The 27566-nt window shown below is 31.6% G+C and overlaps 1 protein-coding gene across 1 annotated transcript; it reads left to right on the top strand.

Moving 5' to 3' along the window:
• Positions 1-167: 167 nt before the first annotated feature.
• Positions 168-27417, top strand: LOC111716136 (glutamate decarboxylase). Its single transcript, XM_023491561.1, has 25 exons — positions 168-212; positions 814-867; positions 1051-1118; positions 2766-2832; positions 4769-4814; positions 4914-4973; positions 6020-6065; positions 9516-9589; positions 10066-10115; positions 10573-10643; positions 11682-11750; positions 12688-12752; positions 13493-13571; positions 13644-13702; positions 16301-16377; positions 17072-17187; positions 19249-19347; positions 20767-20808; positions 21338-21433; positions 22272-22341; positions 23245-23291; positions 23571-23647; positions 23941-24004; positions 25959-26047; positions 26798-27417. Exons 1-25 carry the CDS (start codon positions 173-175, stop codon positions 26880-26882), a joined length of 1710 nt encoding a protein of 569 aa, XP_023347329.1. The 5' UTR covers positions 168-172; the 3' UTR covers positions 26883-27417.
• Positions 27418-27566: the final 149 nt, after the last annotated feature.

Below are 27566 nucleotides of genomic sequence, written 5' to 3'. Positions count from 1 at the left end.
TTTAACATTTACTAATTTATTATTGTTGATTTCTCAGTCTCATTCTTTTCTGCAACAATCTCTGTGCTCGATGTATGTACTTTAAATCCTAATCTTCATGTTTATTATATTTTGACAGTTTCTTTAATATTTTGTCCTAGCAACACAAATATTATGTTTTTAGAAGAAGAAAATGGCACAAATCCCCGGAATTGTCGAGAGAAGAATTTCAGGTACAGAACATTGTTAAAAATATATACTTCAATTTGCAGTACAGTGTACAGTACAGTGTACAGTACAGTGTACGGTACAGTGTACAGTACAGTGTACAGTACAGTGTACAGTACAGTGTACAGTACAGTGTACAGTACAGTGTACAGTACAGTGTACAGTACAGTGTACCGTACAGTGTACAGTACAGTGTACCATACAGTGTACAGTACAGTGTACAGTACAGTGTACCGTACAGTGTACAGTACAGTGTACAGTACAGTGTACAGTACAGTGTACCGTACAGTGTACAGTACAGTGTACAGTATTTGTACAATATATTTAGCACAAACTAGATCAGACAGCTCATAAGTTTTCACTGGATAAGCTAAGCAGGCATAAAGTACCAATTCAGAGGTTGAGTTTTACAATTTTCAAAGAAAAACTCTTAATGTCTATTTTTGAAGGTTTTGTATTTCGTATCCTAAGGATCCATAAATATCCCTGAATACAGACGTCTGTTTATCGGTCGTGTACGCCAGTTGTACACAATGAAACTTGATGTGGAAAATATCGCACTTTCTAGCCTTTAGATCTCTGTACTATCTTATCTCTGATATTTAGCTTCTGATAGACGAGGCAGTGGTGCTGGAAGTAGGAGAGGGAGTGCTGCTCTAGGTCATAAAATCTATTAATATTTATTAAATTATTGCTTATTTGTGCTTTAATAAAAAATATATTTTCCAGTTTTTTTAGTTTTTTTGCTAGAATTGCTATTTATTGATTAAATATTTTTGAACTTAAACAATTAAATGAATAAAAGTATAATTTTGAACTTATATAATATTTTTTAAACTGAAGGCGAGAAAATCCAGCTGGCCAGGGAGGCGAGAACCAGGCTTAAATCCTTATCTGTTTCCTCTTTTAAGGTAGAAAGAGGGGGGGGGGGAGAACAAGCTATTCAAAACATTTTAAAAAAATGAGAAAACTGTGTCACATTTTTCAATTTTATCGAATCTAAGTTTGATGTTGCTTTAAATGAATCAACAAATTTAAACTCCAACAACCTTGAACTTTTCCCTTAGAATATTCCCTGAGCATTTAAAGGGAGTGTTCGCGAAAAATGAAAGGGGGTAAAGAAAAATAAGCGCTTTTGATCGCTACTAATCTTACTTCTATCTGTTGCGTCTATTAGGAGAAAATTGTTAAAAATGACTTATGCTAAAGAACGTAGCGTCCATACAAATTCAGAAATTTACAGCTTCAATTAATCAAAAAGCAAATCGATTCTTTATTTAGAAGTTTTAGTTAGAGTTTAGCAGTTAAAAGATTTCTTTCACATTATTTTTGAGAATTAGTTTTTAAAAAATTATTGCGTTTAAAAAAAATAAGAACTTATCATGCCCAAGGGACTGATAAAAATAGTTTTTTATTATTTTCATCAAATTCAAATTTTTGATTAGCTAATCAGCTAATTAGCTATAATTCAAGGGACCGAAAACGTAATTCTTAGTGGGCCTTCATTGATTTATGGCATGTTCGATTGACGAAGTCACCATTTTATTTTCAATTATTGCAACTTCCCAAGGGTATATTTTCCCAAGTTTAAACTTCCCAAGGGTATATTTTCCCAAGCTACAAATTCCCAAGGGTATATTTTCCCAAGCTGCAACTTCCTAAGGGAACATTTGTCCAAACTGCAACTTCCCAAGGGTATATTTTCCCAAGCTAAAAATTCCCAAGGGTATATTTTCCCAAGCTAAAAATTCCCAAGGGTATATTTTCCCAAGCTAAAAATTCCCAAGGGTATATTTTCCCAAGCTGCAACTTCCCAAAGGTTTATTTTCTTAAGCTGCAAGTTCCAAAGGGTATACTTTCTGAAGCTGCAACTTCCCAAAGTTATATTTTCCCAAGTTGCAACTTACCAAGGGTATATTTTCCCAATTTTCCCAAGCTGCAACTTCCAAAAGGTATATTTTCTCAAGCTGCAATTTCCCAATGGTATATTTTCTTAAATGGCAACTTGGGAAGTTGCCAATTGGGAAGTTGCCACTTGGGAAGTTGCCACTTGGGAAGTTGCCACTTGGTAAATTGTCACTTGGTAAGGTGCCACCTGAAAAGTTGCCATTTGGGTTGCTGCCACTTGGGAAGTTGCCACTTGGGAAGTTGTGCACTAGGGAAGTTGCCACTTGGGAAAATTGTCATTTGAAAAGTTGTCCTTGGGAAGTTGCCACTTGGGAAGTTGCCACTTGGGAAATTGTCACTTGGGAAGTTGCCCTTGGGAAAAGGCCTTTGGGAGAGTACCTGTCACCATTTCTCCTTTTTTAAGGTGGAAAATTAATTCTGATAATTTCTATAAATTGTATACTGCGGCAAAAATCTGTGTTTGTATAAAGAGAAACAAAATCAATTTAAACAAAAAAAATGTTATCTAATTGTTTATCCTGTATCAAACAAAGGTTCAAAGGGTACCGTTGTGATTCAGAAATGCCAGTCTATTAATGGGTTGTTACTTGAGGAACTAGTGTTTCGGAAAAACTTTAAATGTTTGATAATTTCTTCTTTTTTCCGCACAGGGCAGTTTTGATATCAACAATTTCCTAGAAGATAAGGATCTTGATATAGTTGGGAGAACATATAAGGGTAAATATCATTTATTTTAAATATTTTTGTAAAACCGAACATTGAGCTTCCCAAATTATATCGGTCAATGATTTCTGATTTAGACTCTATTTTAACGATGTTTCTAGAGTTTTCTATCTAGGATTTACTTTAACTATTTATTCTAATTTGTTTCATTTTTTTATAATTTTATTTTAAAGAATTGCTACTTTGGTTCTAAATCTAATCCAAAAATATTCCCTTTAAATAGATTTTCTAACTTGAAACTAAACGATTTCTGACATGTGTCACATCCAGAACTTTTCTTATTCACAATTCTTCAAGATTTTATAAACTTTTTTTAGTTTTCGTTAATAAAACATTTTACTGTTGGGCAAACGCCTATATTTGTTTATCATATAATTCATTATCGAAATGTTAGATAACCTGGTAAAAATCATTTAAGTATTAATTCATATCATGTTTTCTACTCTTTAATCTATCATTTGGATTGCATCACAGTTTTAAAATACTTGATCATAGTTATATAAAATTCTATTAAAATGATATAAGATATATAGATTCCAGAAAAGTTTTCCGATATTCTATCAATTGTACATAAACTACGCAAGTTATATGAGATTCTATCAAAATTGTATGATACTCAATCATGCTATTCTGAGATTCTATCAAAATTGTATGATACTCTATCATGCTATCATGAGATTCTATCAAAATTGTATGAGACTATCCTGCTATCAAAATTATATGAGATTCTACAGTGGTAGGCCTATATAACAACATAATAGATACGACTCTTTAGTAAAGTTTTACTTACTTTCCAGCTTGCATGTAACTAAAGGGTAGCTGTGAATCAAAATTATTTATTGTTTTTAAGATATTATCGTTTTGTGACATAAAATCAGGGAATAAGAATAAAGGGAATAGAAGTGGCGTTGGTCTGGCATGAGAAAGCTAGTCGCACTGCTAGACAGACAAGTTCGTTATTACACACGCACACTCTTTTGGTACAGGCATACATCATGTCTACAGTCAGTAAACAATTAATTAATTAGTTAAACAATTAACAGTAAGTAAAAAATTAACAACAAACAAATGTACTCTCCTAGACTGTACTGCAAATACCAAGATTCGTATGTACTGTATATACCTACAGTACACGCATTTGGTTCGGTATTCCTTACACACACTCTTTTGGTACAGACACACATAATCGAAGTTTTCGCCTCCTGCATAAAATTGGATAACTTTTAATGCAATGACACACGAAGAAATTTAGGTATATTTATTAGTTCCTATAATTTGGGATTATTTAACCCTGATTTGATAGAGGTGGATAAAATATGCAGTACGCACTTTGATAACATGTGTACTGCATGTGTACTTCATATCGATCGTACATACATTCAGTGTATATACCAAGGTTATAATGCAAGGAAAATTAATTGCATACTCTGCGCACATAACTAGTTCTCTGGCTCTGAGCGGAATTTGTAATCAAGAATAAATGCATCAGTGTTCGTTTAAAATCCGAGGAGGTTAAGCTGAGATTGTTTTCTAGTCAACTCACAGATTCCTTTTGTTTACAACCGAGCTGGATAGAAAGCAAAGCTGTTCTTTAATGTCGTCTGTATTATATTGATAAATAGGCATATTACCGTATCATCCAATATTTATGATACATGTAAGATATTAAGTATCTAAATTTGCCTAAATTTCCTCCTCGAGTCCTCATGCACTGTGTTTCTAAAAGATAGCTCCAAAAGGAATTGATTCTTTGCCACAAACTCTAATTTTCTAATCCCTTTATCGTGTCAACTCACAACGTCGTAGAGCTAGGAATTTTGATAGATAAAATCATCTAAGTTTGAAATATTAAAGATTTTCACAATCATGTTTGAGTTTGCGACAGATACTCAAGTCCATTATAAAATATATTTCTTATTTTTGTTTTAAGATATATTTCCTGTGAACTCTGGAACAGAAGCTGAGGAGTACACCAGGAACTAAAAAGAATTTAAACAAATTTAAATATTAATTCATTTTTAACTCTAAAACATTAAAAAGATTAAAAATGTTATAACTTGTTTTGGTTTTTGCAGCAAGTTTATCTATGCTGTGGTTGAAATACTGCTGGATTTCATCAATAAAACCAATGACAGGTAAATAGATAAAAACATATTCCTTGTTTTCTAACGTTCATATTTAAATTTAGCCTTTTTGTAAAAAAAAAATTGAATTTTTCGAAATAAATGCACAAAATTTTGTGAGATTTTCAGTGAGACCTATAAAACTGTGGAATGAAGAGGCGACAGTTAAGACTCAAATAATGATTTTCAAGCTATTGCTAAAATGATTTTCTTCATAACAATATAAAACCAAATTAAAATTACAACTAGAGTCTAACAATGATCTTCTTACTCCAATCTTGTATAGGTCTAATTTCTAACTGCAGTACAAAACAGCTTTCCCACTGTTTTAAACTCTCCTTGTTTTTAAACTTTGTAGGATTTGTTAACATAAAGGGTTTACATGAGAACTTACAGAGAATATAAACTTGATACATTACAAGAGAAAGTAGGAAAGATTAAAGAAAATGAGGGTTAGAAGTTGAAGCAAATATTTTATGTGGGACTTGTAATTTGGCGCGGCAGGTGGGTTTATAACTTGGTAGATTAAAAATTGTTAAATATCTGGGAAAATATCAACTAGATAGGTGGGTTTATAACTTGGTAGATTAAAAATTGTTAAAATGTCTGGGAAAATATCAACTAGATATGTGGGTTTATAACTTGGTAGAATAAAAATAGTTAAATATCTGGGAAAATATCAACTAGATAGGTGGGTTTATAACTTGGTAGAATAAAAATTGTTAAATGTCTGGGAAAATATCAACTAGATAGGTGGGTTTATAACTTGGTAGAATTTAAATTCTGAAATGTGGAACAAAAAGAAAATGGCGATTTAAAGAGAATATATATAATATTGTATAAATTAAAATTTAATAGAAGTTGAAAAATCGATATTTAGAGAGCTCCGAAGCACCATTCATGCTTGTTTCGAAGTATTTAGGTGAATAAGGATTTATATCAGGGAGAAACTAAATGGACCAAGAAAGACCAAATCAGCTAATTGTGTGTTTGTAAACAAGGGTCCGAAAGGTTAGAGAAAGAGAATGAAAAAGAAAAAAAAATTTAATATTTTCTAGAGATGCGGTAGTACTGGACTTTCATCATCCTTCACAGATAACAAAGGTAAAATTATCAAAAAAAATTTATTGATTAAAAAAATCTTTTTACCACGATTTGTTCAATATTTTCGACTCCAGCTCCGGTGTAAATATAGATGGTTGAGTCAAGGATATAAAAATTAATGATGTGAGAAAGAAATGTTCTGGTTTTTTATCATTTATCTTATTTTTTTCCCACCAAAGATACATCTTTATAGATTGCAGGATATCCACCTTTTCAATGAATATTTTATCAACAAAGGGAGAGTTCACGTAATAGATTGATGAAGTTTGTTCCTTTCTGAAAAATAGATTTAGTAAAAGTCTTAAAATGAAGAAGCACTTAAAATCATACTGACCATCCCTTTAAAAATGACGACAGAGCAAGTTAAAAGCATGAAATCGAAAAATCCAAACTGCAGAAAGTGTATTTTGCTTTATATTTGTAATAAAGGCCCTTGCTAGACAAGTTAAAAAAGCATAATGTTGACTTAAGCTGATCTTAATTTAGATGATTTTGTTTATTTTAATTTTTACATTCTTCACATTACAATAATTCTTTACTTTTTGTTGTCCTGGACATTATTTTTCAATTATTTTTAAGTTAAAAAAGCATAATGTTGACTTAAGCTGATCTTAATTTAGATGATTTTGTTTATTTAAATTTTATATTCTTCACATTACAATAATTCTTTACTTTTTGCAGTTGTCCTGAACATTATTTTTCAAGGATTTAAAGCGTTTATTTATATATTTATTTGGAAAGAAGTAATTAACAATTTCTATTTTCTTTTCTGAGAAAATGTTGAAAATAGCTTTCTCTAGGTATTTTCATGGATTTTTCTTCAAACACAAACAATAATACTTTTCTAAAATTTTTCCTTTTCTTTCAAAAAGTTTTATAAAGCTTTTCCACTTTTTGTTTAAATCAACAGAAATTTGCTCAAGCAATCAAACCAATATAATTTATAATGAAGGGAACGTTAAGTAAAATTCCAAATAAGCCTCTATTGATAGAGTTTCAAGTTCGGTTCACAATTGTACCGTTAAAAGCACGGCCCGCTTATAGATATGCTTCTATCTACCGATCTATAGAATTCTGGGCTAGCGATGTGCTTCCCCACAGCTATTATATCTGAGTAGAATCTAGATTTTTTAGGAAATTTTTAAAACCTCTGCATAGTGTACTTTAGGTTTTACTCTAACAAATTTTCATTTTGGCTATCGTTCTTTCTATAAAAGTAATTTAAAGAGAAGGTCATGGTCCAAATCAGAGAAGAACTTTGGTAGATCATGGGCCTTGGTGTAAGCAGAAATAAGATACTGTAGCTGAAATCTTGTGAACATAGCATTGCATTTAAATAGTTGATAACATCAAAAATGTCTTGTTTTCAGAATTCAAAATATTAAATATACACTCTACCTTTATTATCTCCAATAATTTTTATGATACAAAGAAGGGGGCTAAATTTCATCAAGTTTTAAAGATCTACAATGTTTTTTTATACTATAATTGACATCAATTAACTTTACAAAAAACAAAGAAAAATGTCCAGGGTCTAATGTCTAGCGTATTGCATAACACCCTAGCGAAGAAATTACATCCAACCTTTACTATAATATTCATTCTATTATCTATCCATGGTTAAAACCTTTGGTTAAGAATGAATTAAATATCCATGATTTTGTTTTTGAAAACTGTTTAGCTTTACGAAAGTGACTTACTATTGACAATATTGACTAATTAAGGTTTCAAGGGTACAGTTGTGAATCAAGTATAGCCCTGTTTAAATGGAAGTTTATTTAACTATGACAGATTATGACAGTCCCTCTGAAGGTTTAATTTCGAAAACATTATGTTTAACTTTAAATACATTTGGTTTGAATTTGATATGCATTAATCTGCCCCTAGCAATCAACATTAAAGAGAAATTTTCATTATTAAGGGATTGTACCGATTTTTGGATAAAGTGGGAGGAAACATTTATGGATGAAAATATTTATGTTAATCTCAGGTTTCACAGATAATTCCAAACCACCGACAAAAGAGCTAAAAAAGTAGAAATTTTTCGTCTTTCATTTTTATCTAATTATGTTCGGCCTTTACATAGAGTTTGCAATATTTTCAGATTCTTTAATTTGAGCTAGCTCCAGTGCATGTGTATGGAAAACACGCACACAGTTATTTGTAGCTTTTTTCTATTATGAGATAACACACACTGTGTTCGAAGCATCTTCCCGTCAAATCGCTCAAAAGATTTTAACCTTGCAAATATGTAATTAATACTCTTCGTACTTCTGTTTCAAATTATTTCACAAAATTATGTTGATTTTCACACAAAAACGATATCTTATTTTCCCTCTGAACTACTGCCATGCCAATAAAAAAACTAAAGTATGTATCTCTAAAATCTTAGATTTTACCCTAATGTATTTACAAATGTATGCACACGATAATTATCGTAAAATAGTTTCTTGTGAAATCCGTACTAACAATTTTGTAAATTTTATATAACGTCGATACATAAATAAATATCTAGATCTTAAAAAATATTTTCAGATTTCTTTCTCGTCAAGGAACTGAAAATTCACAACAAACTCTAATTTTCCAATTCCCATATTGGAATTTTTCCAAGATGATGGTGTAAATCTTTGATATTTTGTTAAACTTTTACTGTTTGGTCTTGAAGAATTATGAAGTTTCAAATACTTCCAAAAACTCTAAAATTTAGTTGCTGTGGATGTATCATTATCATGTATCATTAGTTTTATGGAAACTCCTCAAGATAAAAAGATGTAATTACAATAACTTTTTTTGTGATTTTAGTATATATATTAAAAGGTTTATAAAATCCCACTTTCAACTCTCAATGTCGTAACTTAACACTTGACAATGAACCAAAGTCAGTTTTGTCTCCCCTGGGACCCATTATATCAAGAATTCAGAATTCTGTGTTCAACAAAATTCAAATCTTCAGGATTAAAAAAATATCCTTTCAAAGAAATTCCGAGAGTTTTGAGGGGTAAATATTACAACACCGCAAACAACCCAAATACGAAATTTTGACCTGCACGGGATGGGCTGAACTTTGTCATCAAAAACATCAAAAGAATAAAGCTGGATAAAAAAACCTGATCATCTGAATAAGATATAATCTTTACTCCATTTTATGGTTCTTCAGCTCCACCAGTCGGTTTTATAGCTACAGTGTGTCACACTAAAAAATGACAATCTAAGGACGACAAAAAATTAAATTTAAATTATTTAAAGAACTTCAGTTGGAAAAACCGTAATCAAAGCTGCAATTGTAAATTATGTTTTAAATAAAACAAGGACCTGTCTAATGTTAAGCATGGCATTTTAACTATTCTTTAAATAATAATGTATCTCTATAATCATAATATCATGGGAATTAAAAATTACATGTCTCATGTATTGGAATTAAAAAATGTATTCTAAAAATAAAATATTTAGGCAATGGACTTTACGCTGCCTGATCTTCCTTTACCATTGGAGCAAATAGTAGCAGATTGTAGAGCAGCTTTAAGGTATAGAGCAAATTGTAGAGCAGCTTTAAGGTAGAAAATATATGGTAGTAGAGCAGCTTTAAGGTATAGAGCAGATTGTAGAGCAGCTTTAAGGAAGAAAGTATGTATCAGTAGACGAAGCTTCAAGGTATAGAGCAGATTATAGAGCCGCTTTAGGGTAGAAAGTAAATCGTTGTAGAGAAGCTTTAAGGTATAGAGCAGATTGTAGAGCAGCTTTAAAGTTTAGAGCAAATTGTAGTGCAGTGAATTTTTTGCATTTTTTGCGCGAAATTTTTGCATATCTGATTTCGCAAAAATTTCTCATTTTTTTCGCGAAAAGATTTCTTCTATTCACTGGAAACCCTAGTGTAGAGTTGATAATATTAGAGCACCTTTAAGATAAAAACTTGAAAGATTATGGAAGTTGATTTAGTTTAAGTTAGGTTAAAAATCAATCTATTAATTAATAAGTTAATTGATTAATGAATTAATTAAAGATACCAAGTGAAGACCGGACATCCACATTTCTTCAACCAGCTCTCACAAGGTTTGGAATTCCTAGCTATATTTTAGTTTAAAACCCTATTTTATTTATATATTGGATATTCAAGAAACTGTCTTTTTTCTATTTTATAAGGTGTAATATTCTGACAATTTCAATCATTGTTTCATTTATCCATGATTACTGATCATACAAAGGTTAAAATGTATATGGCGCGCGTTTTGGGAATTGTATACATGCCATCTGAATCATGCCTTCAGTTCATTTAAGGTTGTGTAAAGAACATAAAAATAAGAAATAACCTTTTAAATAATCAAAGACATTTACTTTATGAGATTTAAAAAACATCTTCTTGAACAATTGTAAGTTGTCATGTATCGTATATCTATGTAACTATATTTAGAATTAGATATTGTGTCTATGTATCTATATTCAGGATTAGATATTGTGTCTATGTAACTATATTTAGGATTAGATATTGTGTCTATGTAACTATATTTAGGATTAGATATTGTGTCTATGGCTGGCGAGTGGTTAGCTGCAACTGCAAACGCAAACATGTTCACTTATGAGGAATAAATCATTTTGAATTAAGTATCTAAATATATCAGCATATCTTATTTTGTATTGAAACTCCGAGCAACATTGCACGAGGATAAATTAAACAATAAGTAGAAAATTAAGAAGGTAAATAACAAAAAGCCAGAGTTCAAAGTTCAAATATTTCTTTACAGTCCCCCCCCCATAGTGTTTAAAATGTTGCAAGCTCTCAAGACAAAAATCGATGTGCATTTTGCCAATTACTTTTTGAAAACTAAAGCTTTAACAACATGCCGCTTTACAGTTCTAAAAAGCGATGCAACCAACGAGAATAGAATATATATTAGAGTGGAATTTAGACAATCCCTAAGTATGAATTTTGTCAGTCCCTTTCAGTCTGAAAGGGAGTTCAAAGTTCAAATCATGTAAATGTTCACATTAATACAGTATGTTTCCTAGACTATCCATTACAATTTCGAATTTTTAAAAGCTGTTCAATAAACTTTATGAAATGAATCAGGTGAATAAAAAACATCATTTGATTGATAGTTATAACGGAAAATCATCGTTTGTAAAGTGAAAGGCATAGAGTCTATGTGAAACGATCATTGGTCAATTATGAAACCAGCCTATTTCATAATTTGGTTTTCTTTTAATATTAATTTTAGATTTTCTATAAAATGTTGTTCCAGGGCCCAAAAGGTAATGTAGCACAAATATGTGAAGTACACCTGCAGTATGGAAACAGTACAAAAAAATGGCTGTTTTACACTTTTTTCCAGTAAATTCCCCTCTAATATGTATTCTATTCTCTTTGGGTGCAACACTTTAAAGTGTTGAAAATTGCTGCAACGTTACATAGCAATCTGTATCTATGTACCCTAGTAGTGGATTGATTTAAGAAGTAGAAAACTTTATATCTCTTGCCGATTTAAATGTACATTCAACAGTTTACGACTACGGTGTAAGATTTAAGTCCAACGGATCAGCGCTATCCTATTCAAAAGTTTATGCCTTGGCAGGTTTAGTTTTGAAGAAGTTAAATTATTAAATAAAATGATATTGATGTAGATCGCACCCGTCTTCATCATGATGGAACACGAGGTCTTGCTCAAGATGCGGGACATAATCGGTTGGAAGGTAGAGCATTAAAGGGACTGTAAGCGTTATTTCAAGTAACACAGCATGTAAAGATTACAATGTACAATTCACATTGGTACCCTTGAAATATTTTATCTTTGCAAAAAAGTAGTAGATATTGTGTTTTTCTAGGCTTAAATGTGTCTAATTCTGATAGTTCCTTTATAGTTTCCTGTCGTAGAATTTTACTGTAGAAAGCAGCAATTAACTCTTGTTGAGAACCCACAATTGAAACTAATCAGTTTTCAAAATTATAAACTATGAAACCAAAGGAATTGATTTTTTGCCATAAACTCAAATTTTCTAATCCCTAAATCTTTAGAGTCCAATATAGTAAACCATTGACATTTCAAACTATGACTTCTGTTAGATCAAATAATATAAGTTTGAAATATCAAAGGTTTATGACATTGGGTTTCAAAGATATAGAGATTAGAAAATCAGAATCTGTGGCAAGGACTCAATTACTTTTATATTATCTGACAAGGATTTGAAGGGTATCGTTGAGAATTTGAAGGGCATTGTTGAGAATTTGAAGGATATTGTTGAGAATTTAAAGGGTATTGTTGAGAATTTGAAGGGTATTGTTGAGAATTTGAAGGGTATTGTTGAGAATTTGAAGGGTATTGTTGAGAATTTGAAGGGCATTGTTGAGAATTTGAAGGATATTGTTGAGAATTTGAAGGGCATTGTTGAGAATTTGAAGGATATTGTTGACAATTTGAAGGGTATTGTAGAGACTTTGAAGGGTATTGTTGAGAATTTGAAGGGTATTGTTCAGAATTACGCTTACAGTCCTTTCAAATAAATTTGGAAAGCCTTAATAATTTGTAAAAGTATATTTTTTACTTTAAAAGTTATAGAAAGTGATGCAAAATGGAAATAACACAAAAGAAATTTTTCTTCAAATTGAAGGTTTTTGATCTATTTGTATCAGGAGGGTGACAGTATTCTGGCCCCTGGTGGTAGCATATCCAACATGTATGCGCTTATCATAGCTAGGTAGGTCAACTTAAACACCTAGAAACTCATAGCTAGTTATAAGTAATTTTATGAAACGTTTGTGCACTAGTCTTGTTTCAATGGCTATTTCTAGATCAAATAAGCTTTGAAACAAAGCAGAAAACAAAGTATAAAATTGATTTTAATATTATCTTCATTAAAATTGAAAAAAAATATATTTTGGAAATATTCTAAATTTTATGGAGAAAATCCGGGAACTCCACACACAAACTTGATCTTAGGGGGGTTTTATCGATAAGTCATAAGTCTTCAGAGCGCTTAATTTTTGAATTCATCAAATAAATAAATTGTTTTAAATCTCTCAAAGATATTATTTCTAGTGTCAATCTGTTGAAATAGTTTCAAACCAAAGTGAAAAGTAGAAACTTTTCGAAATTTAACTATTCAGCAGATAATTTTGTTTGCTACAGTGGTAAGTGATTATATCAATTCAATGAAGACGACTTTCGATTTCAATTTTAATTTATATCGAGGTCTTAACCAGCATGGATACACTTGAAAAAGCAAACTAAGGGTTATAGATTTTAAAAGCTTTTCTTTTTTTACTTGTAAACTTGTAATTCTAAAAAATCTTGTAAACAATCAAAATTTCAATAAAAATGTCGTCTTCATTGTATTGATATAATCGCGTACCACTGTACTTCGTGAGTTTTTCATTCACGTATTTGTCCCGGAAAAATTGAGAACGATTTAAATACCAAAAAAAGTTTTGTTTATAGGCATAAAAGATTCCCGGAGCATAAAGAAGGAGGAATGCAAGCTATACCCTCAACACCTGTCTGCTATACTAGCAAACATGTAATATTAATATTTTTAATAATAATAATGAGAGTAATTATAATACTATGATAACAATGAATATTAATTAAGAGCCACTACTCTCTGAAAGGAGCTGCTGCAACTATTGGAATAGGAACAGGAAATTGCAGGTAATTTTCTTTCTTTTGTCCTTAATTCAAATCCTCTTTTTTCTAATCCTAGTTTCATTCCTTATCTTTTTTCTACTCCTAGTTTCATTCCTTATCTTTTTTTTACTCCTAGTTTCATTCCTTATCTTTTTTTTCTACTCCAAGTTTCATTCTTTATCTTTTTTCTACTCCTAGTTTCATTCCTTATCTTTTTTCTACTCCTATTTTCATTCCTTATCTTTTTTTTTACTTCCTAGTTTCATTCCTTATCTTTTTTTCTACTCCTAGTTTCATTCCTCATCTTTTTTCTACTCCTAGTTTCATTCCTTATCTTTTTTCTACTCCTAGTTTCATTCCTTATCTTTTTTTCTACTCCTAGTTTCATTCCTTATCTTTTTTTGCTACTCCTAGTTTCATTCCTTATCTTCTTTCTACTCCTAGTTTCATTCCTTATCTTTTTTCTACTCCTAGTTTCATTCCTTATCTTTTTTCTACTCCTAGTTTCACTCCTTATCTTTTTTCTACTCCTAGTTTCATTCCTTATCTTTTTTTTCTACTCCTAGTTTCATTCCTTATCTGTTTTCTTCTCCTAGTTCCATTCCTTTTCTTTTTTCTACTCCTAGTTTTATTCCTTATCTTTTTTCTACTCCTAGTTTCATTCCTTATCTTTTTCTACTCCTAGTTTCATTCCTTATCTTTTTTCTACTCCTAGTTTCATTCCTTATCTTTTTCTACTCCTAGTTTCATTCCTTATCTTTTTTCTTCTCCTAGTTTCATTCCTTATCTTTTTTCTACTCCTAGTTTCATTCATTATCTTTTTTCTACTCCTAGTTTCATTCCTTATCTTTTTTTTCTACTCCTAGTTTCATTCCTTATCTTTTTCTACTCCTAGTTTCATTCCTTATCTTTTTTTCTACTCCTAGTTACATTCCTTATCTTTTTTTGCTACTCCTAGTTTCATTCCTTATCTTTTTCTACTCCTAGTTTCATTCCTTATCTTTTTCTACTTCTAGTTTCATTCCTTATCTTTTTTCTACTCCTAATTTCACTCCTTATCTTTTCTCTACTCCTAGTTTCATTCCTTATCTTTTTTTTCTACACCTAGTTTCATTCCTTATCTTTTTTCTTCTCCTAGTTTTATTCCTTATCTTTTTTTACTCCTAGTTTTATTCCTTATCTTTTTTCTACTCCTAGTTTCATTCCTTATCTTGTTTCTACTCCTAGTTTCATTCCTTATCTTTTTTCTTCTCCTAGTTTCATTCCTTATCTTTTTTCTATTCCTAGTTTCATTCATTATCTTTTTTCTACTCCTAGTTTCATTCCTTATCTTTTTTCTACTCCTAGTTTCATTCCTTATCCTTTTTCATTTATCCTCATTTTCCTAAAAATGTTATCTAATCAGATGTTTCATTGTTGTTGCTGGATATTCTAGGTTTTGGGTTAATTTAATTAACGATCTATTTCATGCAAACACTGCAGTCTTTCCCGATGTACAATGGTCCCGGCCCTTAAAACCTTTGTGTGTTTGTAAATACGAATGAATATCTGTTGTGATGTTTGAATAATTGATTATAAGTTTATAACTCAGGAACCCTTCCGACAGATTTTGCTTGGGAACTGGGTAGAACCAAGTGAAAGTCTGAAAGGGTTATGTTTTATGAAACCGTAGATGGGACTCTTTAAATAAAGGGTAAATTGGAAATATTCTCTGCAGGGTTACCAGAAAAGGATAAGACTTTATAATCTCTTTAAATAAAATAAATTTAAATTTTGCCTGAATTATAGTTTATAAGATATTCATTGTCTAAAAAGAAACACGGTTACCGCTACAGGGAATCTTAAATGTAAGAATTCTTGAAGTTGTGAGTAACCTGGCCTTTAATCTTTCTTTTATTTGATTATTTTTTGGGGGATAGCAGACCCCCCCTCCCCCTTTCTCCTAAATATAGAAAAAGGAATTGAGTTTTTGTAACAAGCTTAAATTTTCTAATTCCTATATCTTTGTAGCCTGATGGTGTAAACCTTTGATTTCACACTTAAATAATTTAATAGAATTTATGATATGAAATATTTCTTTCGACTGTTTTCTACTTTACCCGGTTACATACATAAACATCATTATAGACAAATATGTATTAAGTATATTATTGGAAATTAAATCTTTTTTAATCGTCTGTGCAGTGAAATCCAAGAATTCCTTTTAATTTGAAAGTACAACCAATGCTATACTTACTTATGTTAAAGTTTCCTACCACGGGCTACCTGGCTACCGTTCATAAACTAATTTAATGTACTAATTAAAGCTACTGCACTGTATTTGTTAATCTGAATTACTCTACTTGTACAACTACTAAATTGTACTGTACTGCATTTATAAACATAATAAATTATAATTTTAAAGTTACAATGTACTGTATTTGTAACCTAATGTACTCTATTTGTAACCTACTGTACTGTATTTGTAACCTAATGTATTGTATCTGTAACCTAATGTACTGTATTTGTAAAGCTATTTGTAAAACTATTCTTGTAAACCTAACTTACTGTACTTGTAAACAGCTCATTTAATGTACTTATTAGTACAAACATATAGTTGCACTAATATATATGATAATAAAGGGATGTGGATGTAGATGCAAATGGAAGGTTAAATGTTGAGCATCTGGAACAATTGATTCTAGAAGATATTAAAAATGGTAAGTTTAATGTTAGTCCCTCATTATTAGTAATTATTAGAATGTACTCATGCATCATGCATGTAATATTAAAAAATGCACGAGATAAAAATTCAAAATTAATTTCATTGATCATTTAGCAATTTTTACACCATTACATGTAAAAACAGTTTCTGGGCCGAGCGCTGCGTCTTGGATGGTCTTAGGGGCCAAGTGATGCATTTTTGGCACTCAACAATTTGTAGTATTTGCCTCTTAGTAATTTTGACATTTTACAGCAGTCGATGTTTTGTATCATCGAGGTTTTGTACTCACTCCCTTTCTGTAATAATTAAGTTTTAATTTTGGAAATAAAAGCAGAGAAAAAAGAAAATGTGAGAGACAATACAATCAAAACTATTTTCATCTTTTATCCTTCATTCATATATTTCGAGAATACTTTCCAAATGTGAAATTGTATATTCGAAAGCTGAATTCATAATTACGGTGCAAGAGACGTCAAAATCCATTGATCGAGTTTCCTACATAAATAAAATAATAATTACATATTTTCTTCTTTTTTGTAATTTTTAAACCTACAAAACTTTTGAAAATAAACGCGAGGGCGTTGCCGTCGGCTAAAAACCTGATTTTTCTTACATTAACTAACTAACATAACAGAGCCAAATATCAGACTGTTCTGTATTTCTTAAATATATTCCAATTCAATTTTTAGGGAAGACACCATTCTTTGTAAATTGTACAAGCGGATCTACAGTTATCGGATCCTTCGATCCTATAAACAAAATTGCAGATATTTGTGAAAAGTACAACCTTTGGCTTCATATAGATGTAAGTATATCACTTAGAGTATACTACAAACATGACGTACGTACGTCGCGTACGGTACGTCATATTGTATTGCAAAGATGTACTCTTATGTCAAACTACGGACAGGGAGACAAAAATCACAACAAACTACGGACAGGGAGACAAAAACACAACAAACTACGGACAGGGATACAAAATACAACAAACTACGGACAGGGATACAAAAACACAACAAACTACGGACAGGGAGACAAAAATACAACAAACTACGAACAGGGATACAAAAATACAACAAACTACGAACAGGGATACAAAAATACAACAAACTACGGACAGGGATATAAAAATACAACAAACTACGGACAGGGGGACAAAAATACAACAAACTGCGGACAGGGATACAAAAATACAACAAACTACGGACAGGGAGACAAAAATACAACAAACTACGGACCGGGATACAAAAATACAACAAACTACGGTCAGGGATACAAAAATACAACAAACTACGGAAATGGCTAAATATCTGTTTCAAAAGGAGAAATGCTGCTAAACACTTGGTTCTGAAAAAAGGGGGGCAATGTTAACGTTCCATATTAGATTTTCAACATTTTTAGAAATTCAATTATGACATTGTAAGACTTTCAAAATAATATGCATAAAATAAAATTTTTTTTAAGTGGAGTTCAAAGTCTCGAACCCCCCCTGCACTCTCCATATAAAATCCTTTGTGTAATTAAACGCTATTTCCAAGAAGGAAGATGGTTAAAAGGAAAGAAGTTTAAGTTGGTTGGGAAATGTTGGCCGAACTTTTTATGCAAATAAGTTGGAAACTTGAAGATTTCATAAATCCCTTTATTCCACCTTACTTTCATGTATTTTCTATACTTTCTTACCATCTTAAAATTTCCTCCCTTATCATCCTTTCCTTTCTTCACATCCTTTCCTCCCTTCACATCCTTTCCTCTCTTCACATCCTTTCCTTCCTTCACGTTCTTTCCTTCCTTTCCTTCCTTCACATCCTTTCCTTTCTTCACATCCTTTCCTTTCTTCACATCCTTTCCTCCCTTCACATCCTTTCCTCCCTTATCATCCTTTCCTTCCTTCACATCCATTCCTTCCTTAACATCCTTACCTTCCTTCACATTCTTTCCTCACTTCACATCCTTTCCTCCCTTTACATCCTTTCCTTCCTTCACGTTCTTTCCTTCCTTTCCTTCCTTCACATCCTTTCCTTTCTTCACATCCTTTCCTCCCTTCACATCCTTTCCTTTCTTTACATCCATTCCTCCCTTATCATCTTTTCCTCCCTTCACATCCATTCCTTCCTTTACATCCTTTCCTCCCTTCACATCCTTTCCTTCCTTTACATCCTTTCTTTCCTTCACATTCTTTCCTTTCTTCGCATCCTTTTCTTCCTTCACATCCTTTCCTTTCTTCAGATCCTTTCCTCCCTTCACATTCTTTCCTTCCTTCACATCCTTTCCTCCCTTCACATCCTTTCCTTTCTTCACATCCTTTCCTTCCTTCACATTCTTTCCTCTCTTCACATCCTTTCCTCCCTTCACATCCTTTCCTTCCTTCAAATTCTTTCCTCTCTTCCCGTCCTTTCTTCTCTTCACATTCTTTCCTCTCTTCAAATCCTTTCCTCTATTCACATCCTTTCCTCTCTTTAAATCCTTTCCTCTCTTCACATCCTTTCCTTCCCATCCTTTCCTTTCTTCACATTCTTTCCTCTCTTCACATCCTTTCCTCTCTTTACATCCTTTCCTTCCCATCCTTTCCTTTCTTCACATTCTTTCCTCTCTTCACATCCTTCCCTCTATTCACATCCTTTCCTTCCTTCACATTCTTTCCTCTCTTCACATCCTTTCCGCTCTTTACATCCTTTCCTCCCTTCACATCCTTTCCTTCCTTCAAATTCTTTCCTCTCTTTCCGTCCTTTCTTCTCTTGAACTTCCATTAAAAAAGGGTCACGCTTGATTCACACGTTACACTTCAAATCTTTAACTTTGTCTGCACCAAAATCTCATTTGTTTTGAGAGTCATAGAAACTACTCGTGTACAGTCCCTTTAATTCAGGGAGCTTATGGTGGAGGTTTACTGATGAGTAGACAGCATAGAGTTGGTAGATTTGATGGAGTAGAGAGAGCTAACTCTTTAACATGGAATCCACATAAGGTTAGATCAATAAAGCTATGGAATAGGAAGACGACTTATACACTCAAGCCATAATATCAAATAGTCCGATTGATAGTAAACAAAACAGTTTTCCAGTTTACAAAGACAAATTTTTATTTACTGGTAAAACTATTTACTTCACATCATGATTACATTGTACAGTGTATTCAGTGAACACACAAGATTGATTTAATGTCGTCCTTTTATTCCACAGTTTTATTGATATTATCATCAGCGTTGTTTTGAACATTCTTTTAGTCCTTGCTTTTTGTTTTGTTATAAATTACTAGCTGATGTGCCGATAAACAATTTTGAATTTTAAAATAAAATCGATTTTTGAAAGAAAAAAAATTGAATTGTATTATATATTATAGCCCATGTGACCCTAGAGTGCCCATGGGTTTTCTCAAAAAGTATCCGTCAATATTATCCAGCCGTTTGGTCAGCTATAGCTAACATATAAATGTATATATATATATATATATATGGTGTCCATACTATTTATCGTTTAATAAGCAATATTATCCAGCCGTTTGGTCAGCTATAGCTAACATATAAATGTATATATATATATGGTGCCCATACTATTTATCGTTTAATAAGCAAGTTTGTATTTGTAATTATTATTTAAAATGCCATTTTAGACTGATGATGATAAATTGCAATGCAGGATAGATTTTAAGCTTTGTATTTAAACTTTTTACCAACAATGTAAATCATTTATTTGTTATGTATAAATAGATAAATTTTACGGATAGATAAACTAAAAACCCCAGTTAGTTTACAAATAAATATGTTTACAGTTGCTGGGAAAATAAAAAAACCCCAGTTAGTTTACAAATAAATATGTTTACAGTTGCTGGGAAAATAAAAAAAACCCCAGTTAGTTTACAAATAAATATGTCTACAGTTGCTGGGAAAATAAAAAAACTTTAATTTAGTTTTCTCTCAGAAACGTCAGTATACTTTTTTGTATAGAAATATATATTGTGTGTATTAAAAAAATAATTAAGTAATATTTAAAATACATAATATTTATAATATGAAATAATATTATTAACAATTAATCTCTCTTGTTGGTAGTTTCTGGAATTCAAAATAAAAATAAAATTAACTTAAAACGAACTCATGAGTTTAGTTTATATTTCTTTCAGAAACTGCAGAACACTTTTTTCTAAAGAACTTATTGCGCGTATCTGGTATACTTTATTATGCATCGAAATATTCATTTTTACAAAAAGACAAAAAATATTTTTAGTTGCTGCATGGGAGAATAAAAAACTAAAAGCTTTAGTCTAATTTACATTCCTCTGAAAGATTGCAATACACTTTTTATAAACAAATATATATTGGCTGTCTTTCAGTGAATAATGTACCTAGATAATAATTTTGTTCCTTTAAAAAAATCCATTTTTTTAGCTCCTCGGTGTTCCTCTACAGTGCTCTACTCTTCATTTAAAAGTTAGTTCAATTTCATACAAACTGAACAATGAGATTTGGACTAATAAAAACTTTTTCTGTCATTTTAATGGAAGATAAAATATATCAAAATATAGAAAAGAAATTTCTTTTTACCCCCCTTAAAAAAATGGAAAGTTACTTTTTCCTATAAACACCATTATGAAATGTTCACTTGAGTCACAAGCCAGATATAGATTAAGTGTAAAAAGAAAACGGATGGGTTAGTTGAACAAATGTTTAGTAAATTATGATAAAAAATCAAGATTACCTCAAAAAGTTGAAGCACTAAGAAACTGAATTACTTCTGTCAAGAAACTGGAGTGCACATGTGCATACTACTGAACATTTTGAATTCAAATGACGTCACGTATTTTTTTAATCAAGAGTTTTGCACAATTACAATTGTCTATGCATATCAAATATGACAGCCCTGATCTGACAATATGATCTGAATTGGATCGAACTTACCAATTCTTGAAATTATATCTGTATGAAGATCTAACCCTTTATTTTAGTGTACAATATCTAGGAGAAGGGTATACTTAACGACTGTAACACAATGAAAGCGATGTATCTGTTCCAGCAAGATAAACATTATGATGTTAGCTACGATACAGGGGATAAGGTAAATTATACTTATTATCGTAATAACAATACAAATATAAAATTATAATTTAAATAATAGTAATTATAGCAATACAATAATAATATTAATCATCATAATAATCCTGCCATATCGTGACATGAATATTTTTTTCAAACTTTAGAATCTTTTTCTCGAATTTTCTTTAGTTTTGCAAAGAAATCCTTTAATCATCACGAGGTTTCCTAGTGGAGTATAAGGGCTCAGGAACGGAGGTTGAAAGAGATTGAGAAGTTTGGAGAAAATAACAAAATAGATGGATAGATAGATAGATAGATAGATAGATAGATAGAAGGATATATTGATAGAAAGATAGATAGATAGAAGCATGTAAAATTATAAAGATAGATAAATAGATATTATTATCATTATAAGTACTACACGCACCCCTGCCCCTTTAGTAAAAGTAAATTCAACCTAAAGTCTGACCGCGTCAACCTTGTTGCACCGACGAGTCCTATTAAGTTTCTGCTTTATTTACCCAATGTCCGGGTGATACAGTACAAACTGGAACCGGAAAGGTTGACCCGGCTCGGAAATTCAAATGTACCACGGCTGCCCGTGACTATTATTAGAAGTATTATAGTTATAGTTTTAGGATAATTATTATTACTCAAAGTAACCTAATAGTATTAATACTACTAGGCTTTTATGATGCTTCGTTCTCTTTTTCTGGAATAACTTCAAGCTTTGAATGTTACTTTTTGGGCCTAATCGGTCCTGCTCTTATGACGTTTATTGGACACAAACAGACAGACGAACACAAAAACAAACCAAAACGTAAATAAATAAATATTATATCCTTTATATTCCCCTGTAGGTTATCCAGTGTGGGCGGCACAATGATATATTCAAGTTTTGGCTCAGCTGGAGGAGTAAAGGATCTCAAGGAAATCAATTAATCAAACAATCAATCATTCAATCAATTGATTATTCAAAAGCGAGAAATTTTTTAAATTGAACGATAAAAACGTCAATCAGAGCAGCATCATTGAAAAAAATTTTCGTTGAAGTGCTTACTTACAGAATTAATTATAATCATTTAATCAATCATTCCAACAGTAACAAAACAATCGATCAATCAATAAAACGAATCAAAAAATGTATTACAAATCATAATCAAACTATTTTATATTACTACTATTACTACCCTACATAATAAAAAAATTAATTGTTTTTTGAAATTTATCATTTAAAACACGGAAAGCAAGAAATATTTGAAAAGGAATTGAGTCTTTGCCACAAACTCTGATTTTCTAATCACTATATCTTTGGAACCAAATGTTGTAGACCTTAGATATTTCAAACTATGAATTCTGTTAAATCAGTTAATCTGAGTTTGAAATATCAAAGGTTTACACCATCGGGTTCTAAAGATATTGGGATTTAAATATTTGATTTTGTTACAAAGACTCAATTCCTTTACTTGAGATGAAAACTTTAGAATTGTTGATATTAAGATCAATGCTTGATATCTTCTTTTGTTAATCTCAAGATTAATTTAATCGTAATAGTTTGTATCCAAAAAAGTGAATAAAATTAAACCATTATACAGAATCCCAAACAGCCAATCAGAAGCCGGGAAATTCGAAATTTCACCTGCCATTAATATTTAATTAGAGAATTCTCATCTCTCGGAATATGGTAGAATCCAAAAAGAGAGAAATGGAGTTGATGAAGCCAGATATTAAAAGTGTCCACATTGAATATTGAGAATAAACGATCAGGATTAAGGGTAGCCAATTCTAAAGTTCACAGCTCTGGAAAGATATAAATGATGATGATTTTATCAGGGTTTGAGTTTCAAATGGACAGGATTATGGAGCTTACACAATATCAGGTCAGATTTTTGCAAGAAACAATAAAACTCATCTTTTTTTATGTAAACCTAGCAAAAGCTGAAAGGCTGAAAAGCAAAAAGTGCAAGCAAAAAGAATTTGAACAGTCATTCAAAAAAAATGTTATTTAAGCTCTGAAGTCCTTTAGTTGTTAATAACCCTGTAAAATGGCAGAACTATACATAAGCCTTCTACAAAAAATAAAAAATTATTTCACCAAAAAGCTCAATCGTGGTGCACGGCGCACCACAATTTCTTAAATTCAGATCGTCTTTGTTTAGATGCGTCGAATGCGCGAGATGCCAGAGAAGTTTATGTTCATTCACCAGGAACCAGAGATGGTCAACGTCTGCTTCTGGTACAGAACTTGGTTGGAGGAGGGGGGGAGGGAGGCGAAGCGGTAGAAGGCGAGGGAGGGCGAGAAGGAATGCGGAGAATTAGAGGGGAGAGAGCATGGAAGCGGAAAATGGGGCCTGGAGGGAGAAATGAGAAAGAAGGGGAAGGGAGGGAGCACTAGAAGGATAGTGAAGAAAGGATTAAGATTGTTCGAGGTTAGGAATTTAAGGATGGAAAAGGNGTAAACAACGAAACAAGAGGGGGGAAAGAAGAGAATTTAAAAAATGTGATAATCCTGATGAAAAGATGTTTCAGGTATATTCCAGAACGCCTGAGAGAACAGGAACATTCACAGGAGAGGGAACGGGAACTAGGACAGGTAAGGACACAGGAACTTAAGGAAAGGTCTGGGGACAGGAACTAGGAGAGGCAAGGAATTAGGAACTAGAAGAGGTACGGAAACAGGAACTAGAAGAGGTAAGGAAACAGGAACTAGGAAAGGTATGGAAACAGGAACTAGGAGAGGTAAGGCAGGAAATATGAGTTAGGAACTTAGGAGAGATAAGGAAACTGGAACTAGGAGAGGTATGGGAACAGGAACTAGGAGAGGTAAGGCAGGAAATATGAGTTAGGAACTTAGGAGAGATAAGGAAACTGGAACTAGGAGAGGTATGGGAACAGGAACTAGGAGAGGTAAGGCAGGAAATATGAGTTAGGAACTTAGGAGAGATAAGGAAACTGGAACTAGAAGAGGTATGGGAACAGAAACTGAAAGAGAAAGCATATTCTGAATCGGATATTAAACACAAGTTTCAAATTGTTGAGAATCTCTGAATTGATATCTTAAACCTTCTTAGAAACTTGTTAAACCTCAACAAATACAAAGTTAAAGTCAAGTTGGAAAAGAAATAAGATTACACAAAGACAATTTCGATAAAATGATATTTTAAAATCAGATCAAGAGTCGAGATACATTACAAATGATATCTATAGTCAAATTATTAGTGTTGTTAACAACTTTTCATTGCAAGGTACGTTTATGTTTTAGGATAACAAATTTAAACATGATCATTTAAATGCCAAAATAGTTTTGGTACGTATAAAAAAAAATCAGAGAAACATATTTTGTAATAAATTTTTTTCTTCAAAATTAGTTTGAAACTCTTTACGCTGTTCTCATCAAAAATTTAAAAATTCTGTTAACAAGTAAAAGAGATAACAAAAAATCCGCCAAAAATTATTTGTGCAAATCTGCAACAAATCTTTATTGATAAAATATCAAAAATGTATTTACAGAGCTGAAAACTTTAGAATGGGATATCCTTAATCCCGATCTGTTGACTTATCTGGAGATTAAATTCATGAGGAAAACAAGCAATATTTAATCTGGAGATTAAGAAAAAGAGTGGATTAAGCATTAATCCCGATATCCACCATTCTAAAGTTCCCAGCTCTGAGCTGAAAACTTTAGAATGGTGGATATCGGGATTAAGGCTTAATCCACTCTTTTTCTTAATCTGCAGATTAAATATTGCTTGTTCTCCACTCATTTTTAATCCCCAGATTAATTATCCGATCAGGATTAAGGATATCCCATTCAAAAGTTCCCATCTCTGTTTACAATTTTTTCCTATTTTGAATTATGTTTAGAAAAACGATATTGTTCGTAGAGATAGTTTCATTTTACCATCTATATATGATTCGTTAAGAATTCGAGGAGATTTTTTCGTGTCCCATGTTTATTTTTAGATTTTCTAACACTTTTAAGATATATTAAAATAAAAAATTTACAACCGATTGTAAAATTTTTTATAATTGTTTTGCGGATTATGAGTTTTTCTGTATATCAAAAAAAATATCTTAATTTTGTTCACTTTTCTCCATATTTTTCCATCTAAGACATGATTTTGTAGTGCACTACATGTTAATTGTAAAACTACGCTTTTCCCGTTTTTTTAAAACAAATTCAAAGCCAATTGAAATAATGCTACAACTTTTTAAAGACATTTTTTGGTCAAGACAATAGTGGAGTTTGTAATACAAACAATCAAAGGAAAAATATACAGGACAACATTTGCAAGGACAATTTAGATATAAAGACACAACCGATTAAGGACGATTGTGATTTGGAAACATTTCAAGACAATTTCATGTTCAATCATGCAACATTTTGACATTTGACATTTCTGGGACCGAATTTTTTAAATTTTATCTACCGATTCAAATCCTTTCATTATCTTTGTAACTTTGAATCGGTGGTTAAAATTTGAACCGACGGTATAAGTAATTCAGCTCGACGTTGCTCAAATTTATTATATACTGTCCCTGTTTAGATAACTGCTAAACTGAAATCTAGAATGATGTACAGTGGTAACCTAATGGTAGGATACCAACCTCTAGACGATAAACCTAACTTTTTCAGGTAATCAATATTCATCTATTGAGCATATCCTCATATTTTGGGGGTCAACCCACTCTACACTAAATCCCACTATTTCTTCAGTCAAAGTACTTCAGTTCACACCGTAAGCTTAGTTGAGGATCTAGGATGAGACTTCAGAGACGACTTAAAGTGTATAGTTTATGCAGCCTTCCTTGCAAATATGGCTATGCCCGATTCCCACGGTACCCTTGAACTCCTTGAACCCTTTATTAGATCATTAATGTGGTAGATATTGTCGTTTGCAGTCGAAATGCACAAGACACTTTTATTAGAAACCACAATTGAAAATTATCATTTTTTAAATTTACATTTGACAAACATATTATTTATGCTCAGGTCAAACTCAACGAAGCAAACACGGCTTTTTAAAGTTCTGTTAAAAGAAAAGATAGCTAAATAGATAAAATGAGAACCAGAAAACTGTTTAAAGCATTATTTTTGTATTTGATGCTTTTACAAAGTCAGTAATTTTTCCAGTATCTTATTAAATTAGTTATTAAGAGAAATGGGTCTGTTTAAACTGCCCAATTTCAGTGTCTCATGTTGATTGGCCTTTTTAAAGTCATAAATCGAGCCTGAAAGTCTTCATCCTAGTCCAGATTTTTCTGGTTATCACCATTATAAAAACAAAAAAAGAAAAATGAACGTTGCGAATTGATTACTTCATTTCCTTTCCTATCTCAATTATCTTCAAAAATTCCCATTTTTTTTACAAGTTTTTAAATTTAGGTCGATTATTTCCAACCAGGCCTGTCAGGAGGAGGATATAGATTTTATGCTTGAAGAGATCGATCGCCTAGGAATTGATCTGTAAACAGATAAAGATGACCGCCTAGGAATTGATCTGTAAACAAGGAAAACAAGATGACTGCCTATTGGAATTGATCTGTAAACAACGAAACAAGATGGCCGTCTAGGAATGATCTGCTAACAGAAAAAACCAAGATAGCTCTCTAGGAATTGATCTGTAAACAGATAGAACAAGACGGTCCCCTAGAAATGGATCTATAAACAGAAAAACCAAGATGGCCGTCTAGGAATTGATCTGTAAGTAGAAAAAAAAAACAAGATCACCGTCTATAATCCTATACCTAAGCAACCTGATAATCTAAACCTTTAATATTTTACAATAATTTGATCTGTCAGAAAGCCTAGTTTGGGATATTAAAGGTTACGCCATCAGATTGTAAAGGTTTGTGAAATGTGTTCAGTTCCTTAATCTAATAACTTTAATAGTGTTGAACTTGTGCTAGTATTTATCTTAGTTTAATCTCATTGTAGTCTTGAAGTTTAAAACTTGTAGTAATGGTAGTGATATATTTTAGTTTTCTAAATAAAAGGTGAAGGTATCTGAATTTGATCTTATTATTTAGAGATATTATTTTGTAATATCAAGTAACAATCAATTTAAATCCACAACGGTACCTACAGGGTGTCCCACGAAACATGACAGTATGCAGGACGACTTGAATGTCGTCTTGATTTTTGATATAATTTG

The sequence above is a fragment of the Eurytemora carolleeae genome, unplaced genomic scaffold (genome assembly GCF_000591075.1).
Source record: "Eurytemora carolleeae unplaced genomic scaffold, Eaff_2.0 scaffold1618, whole genome shotgun sequence".
NCBI lineage: Eukaryota > Metazoa > Arthropoda > Copepoda > Calanoida > Temoridae > Eurytemora > Eurytemora carolleeae.
This window is presented reverse-complemented; position numbering and strand designations above follow the sequence as displayed.

Excerpts from the sequence above, each read along its gene's own strand:
- LOC111716136 (XM_023491561.1), top strand. The coding sequence starts at position 173 with ATGGCACAAATCCCCGGAATTGTCGAGAGAAGAATTTCAG. Across the intron at positions 16,378-17,071 it reads TCTAGAAGATATTAAAAATG|GGAAGACACCATTCTTTGTA; the intron begins GTAAGTTTAATG and ends TTCAATTTTTAG. Across the intron at positions 24,005-25,958 it reads GGGAACGGGAACTAGGACAG|ATAACTGCTAAACTGAAATC; the intron begins GTAAGGACACAG and ends GTCCCTGTTTAG.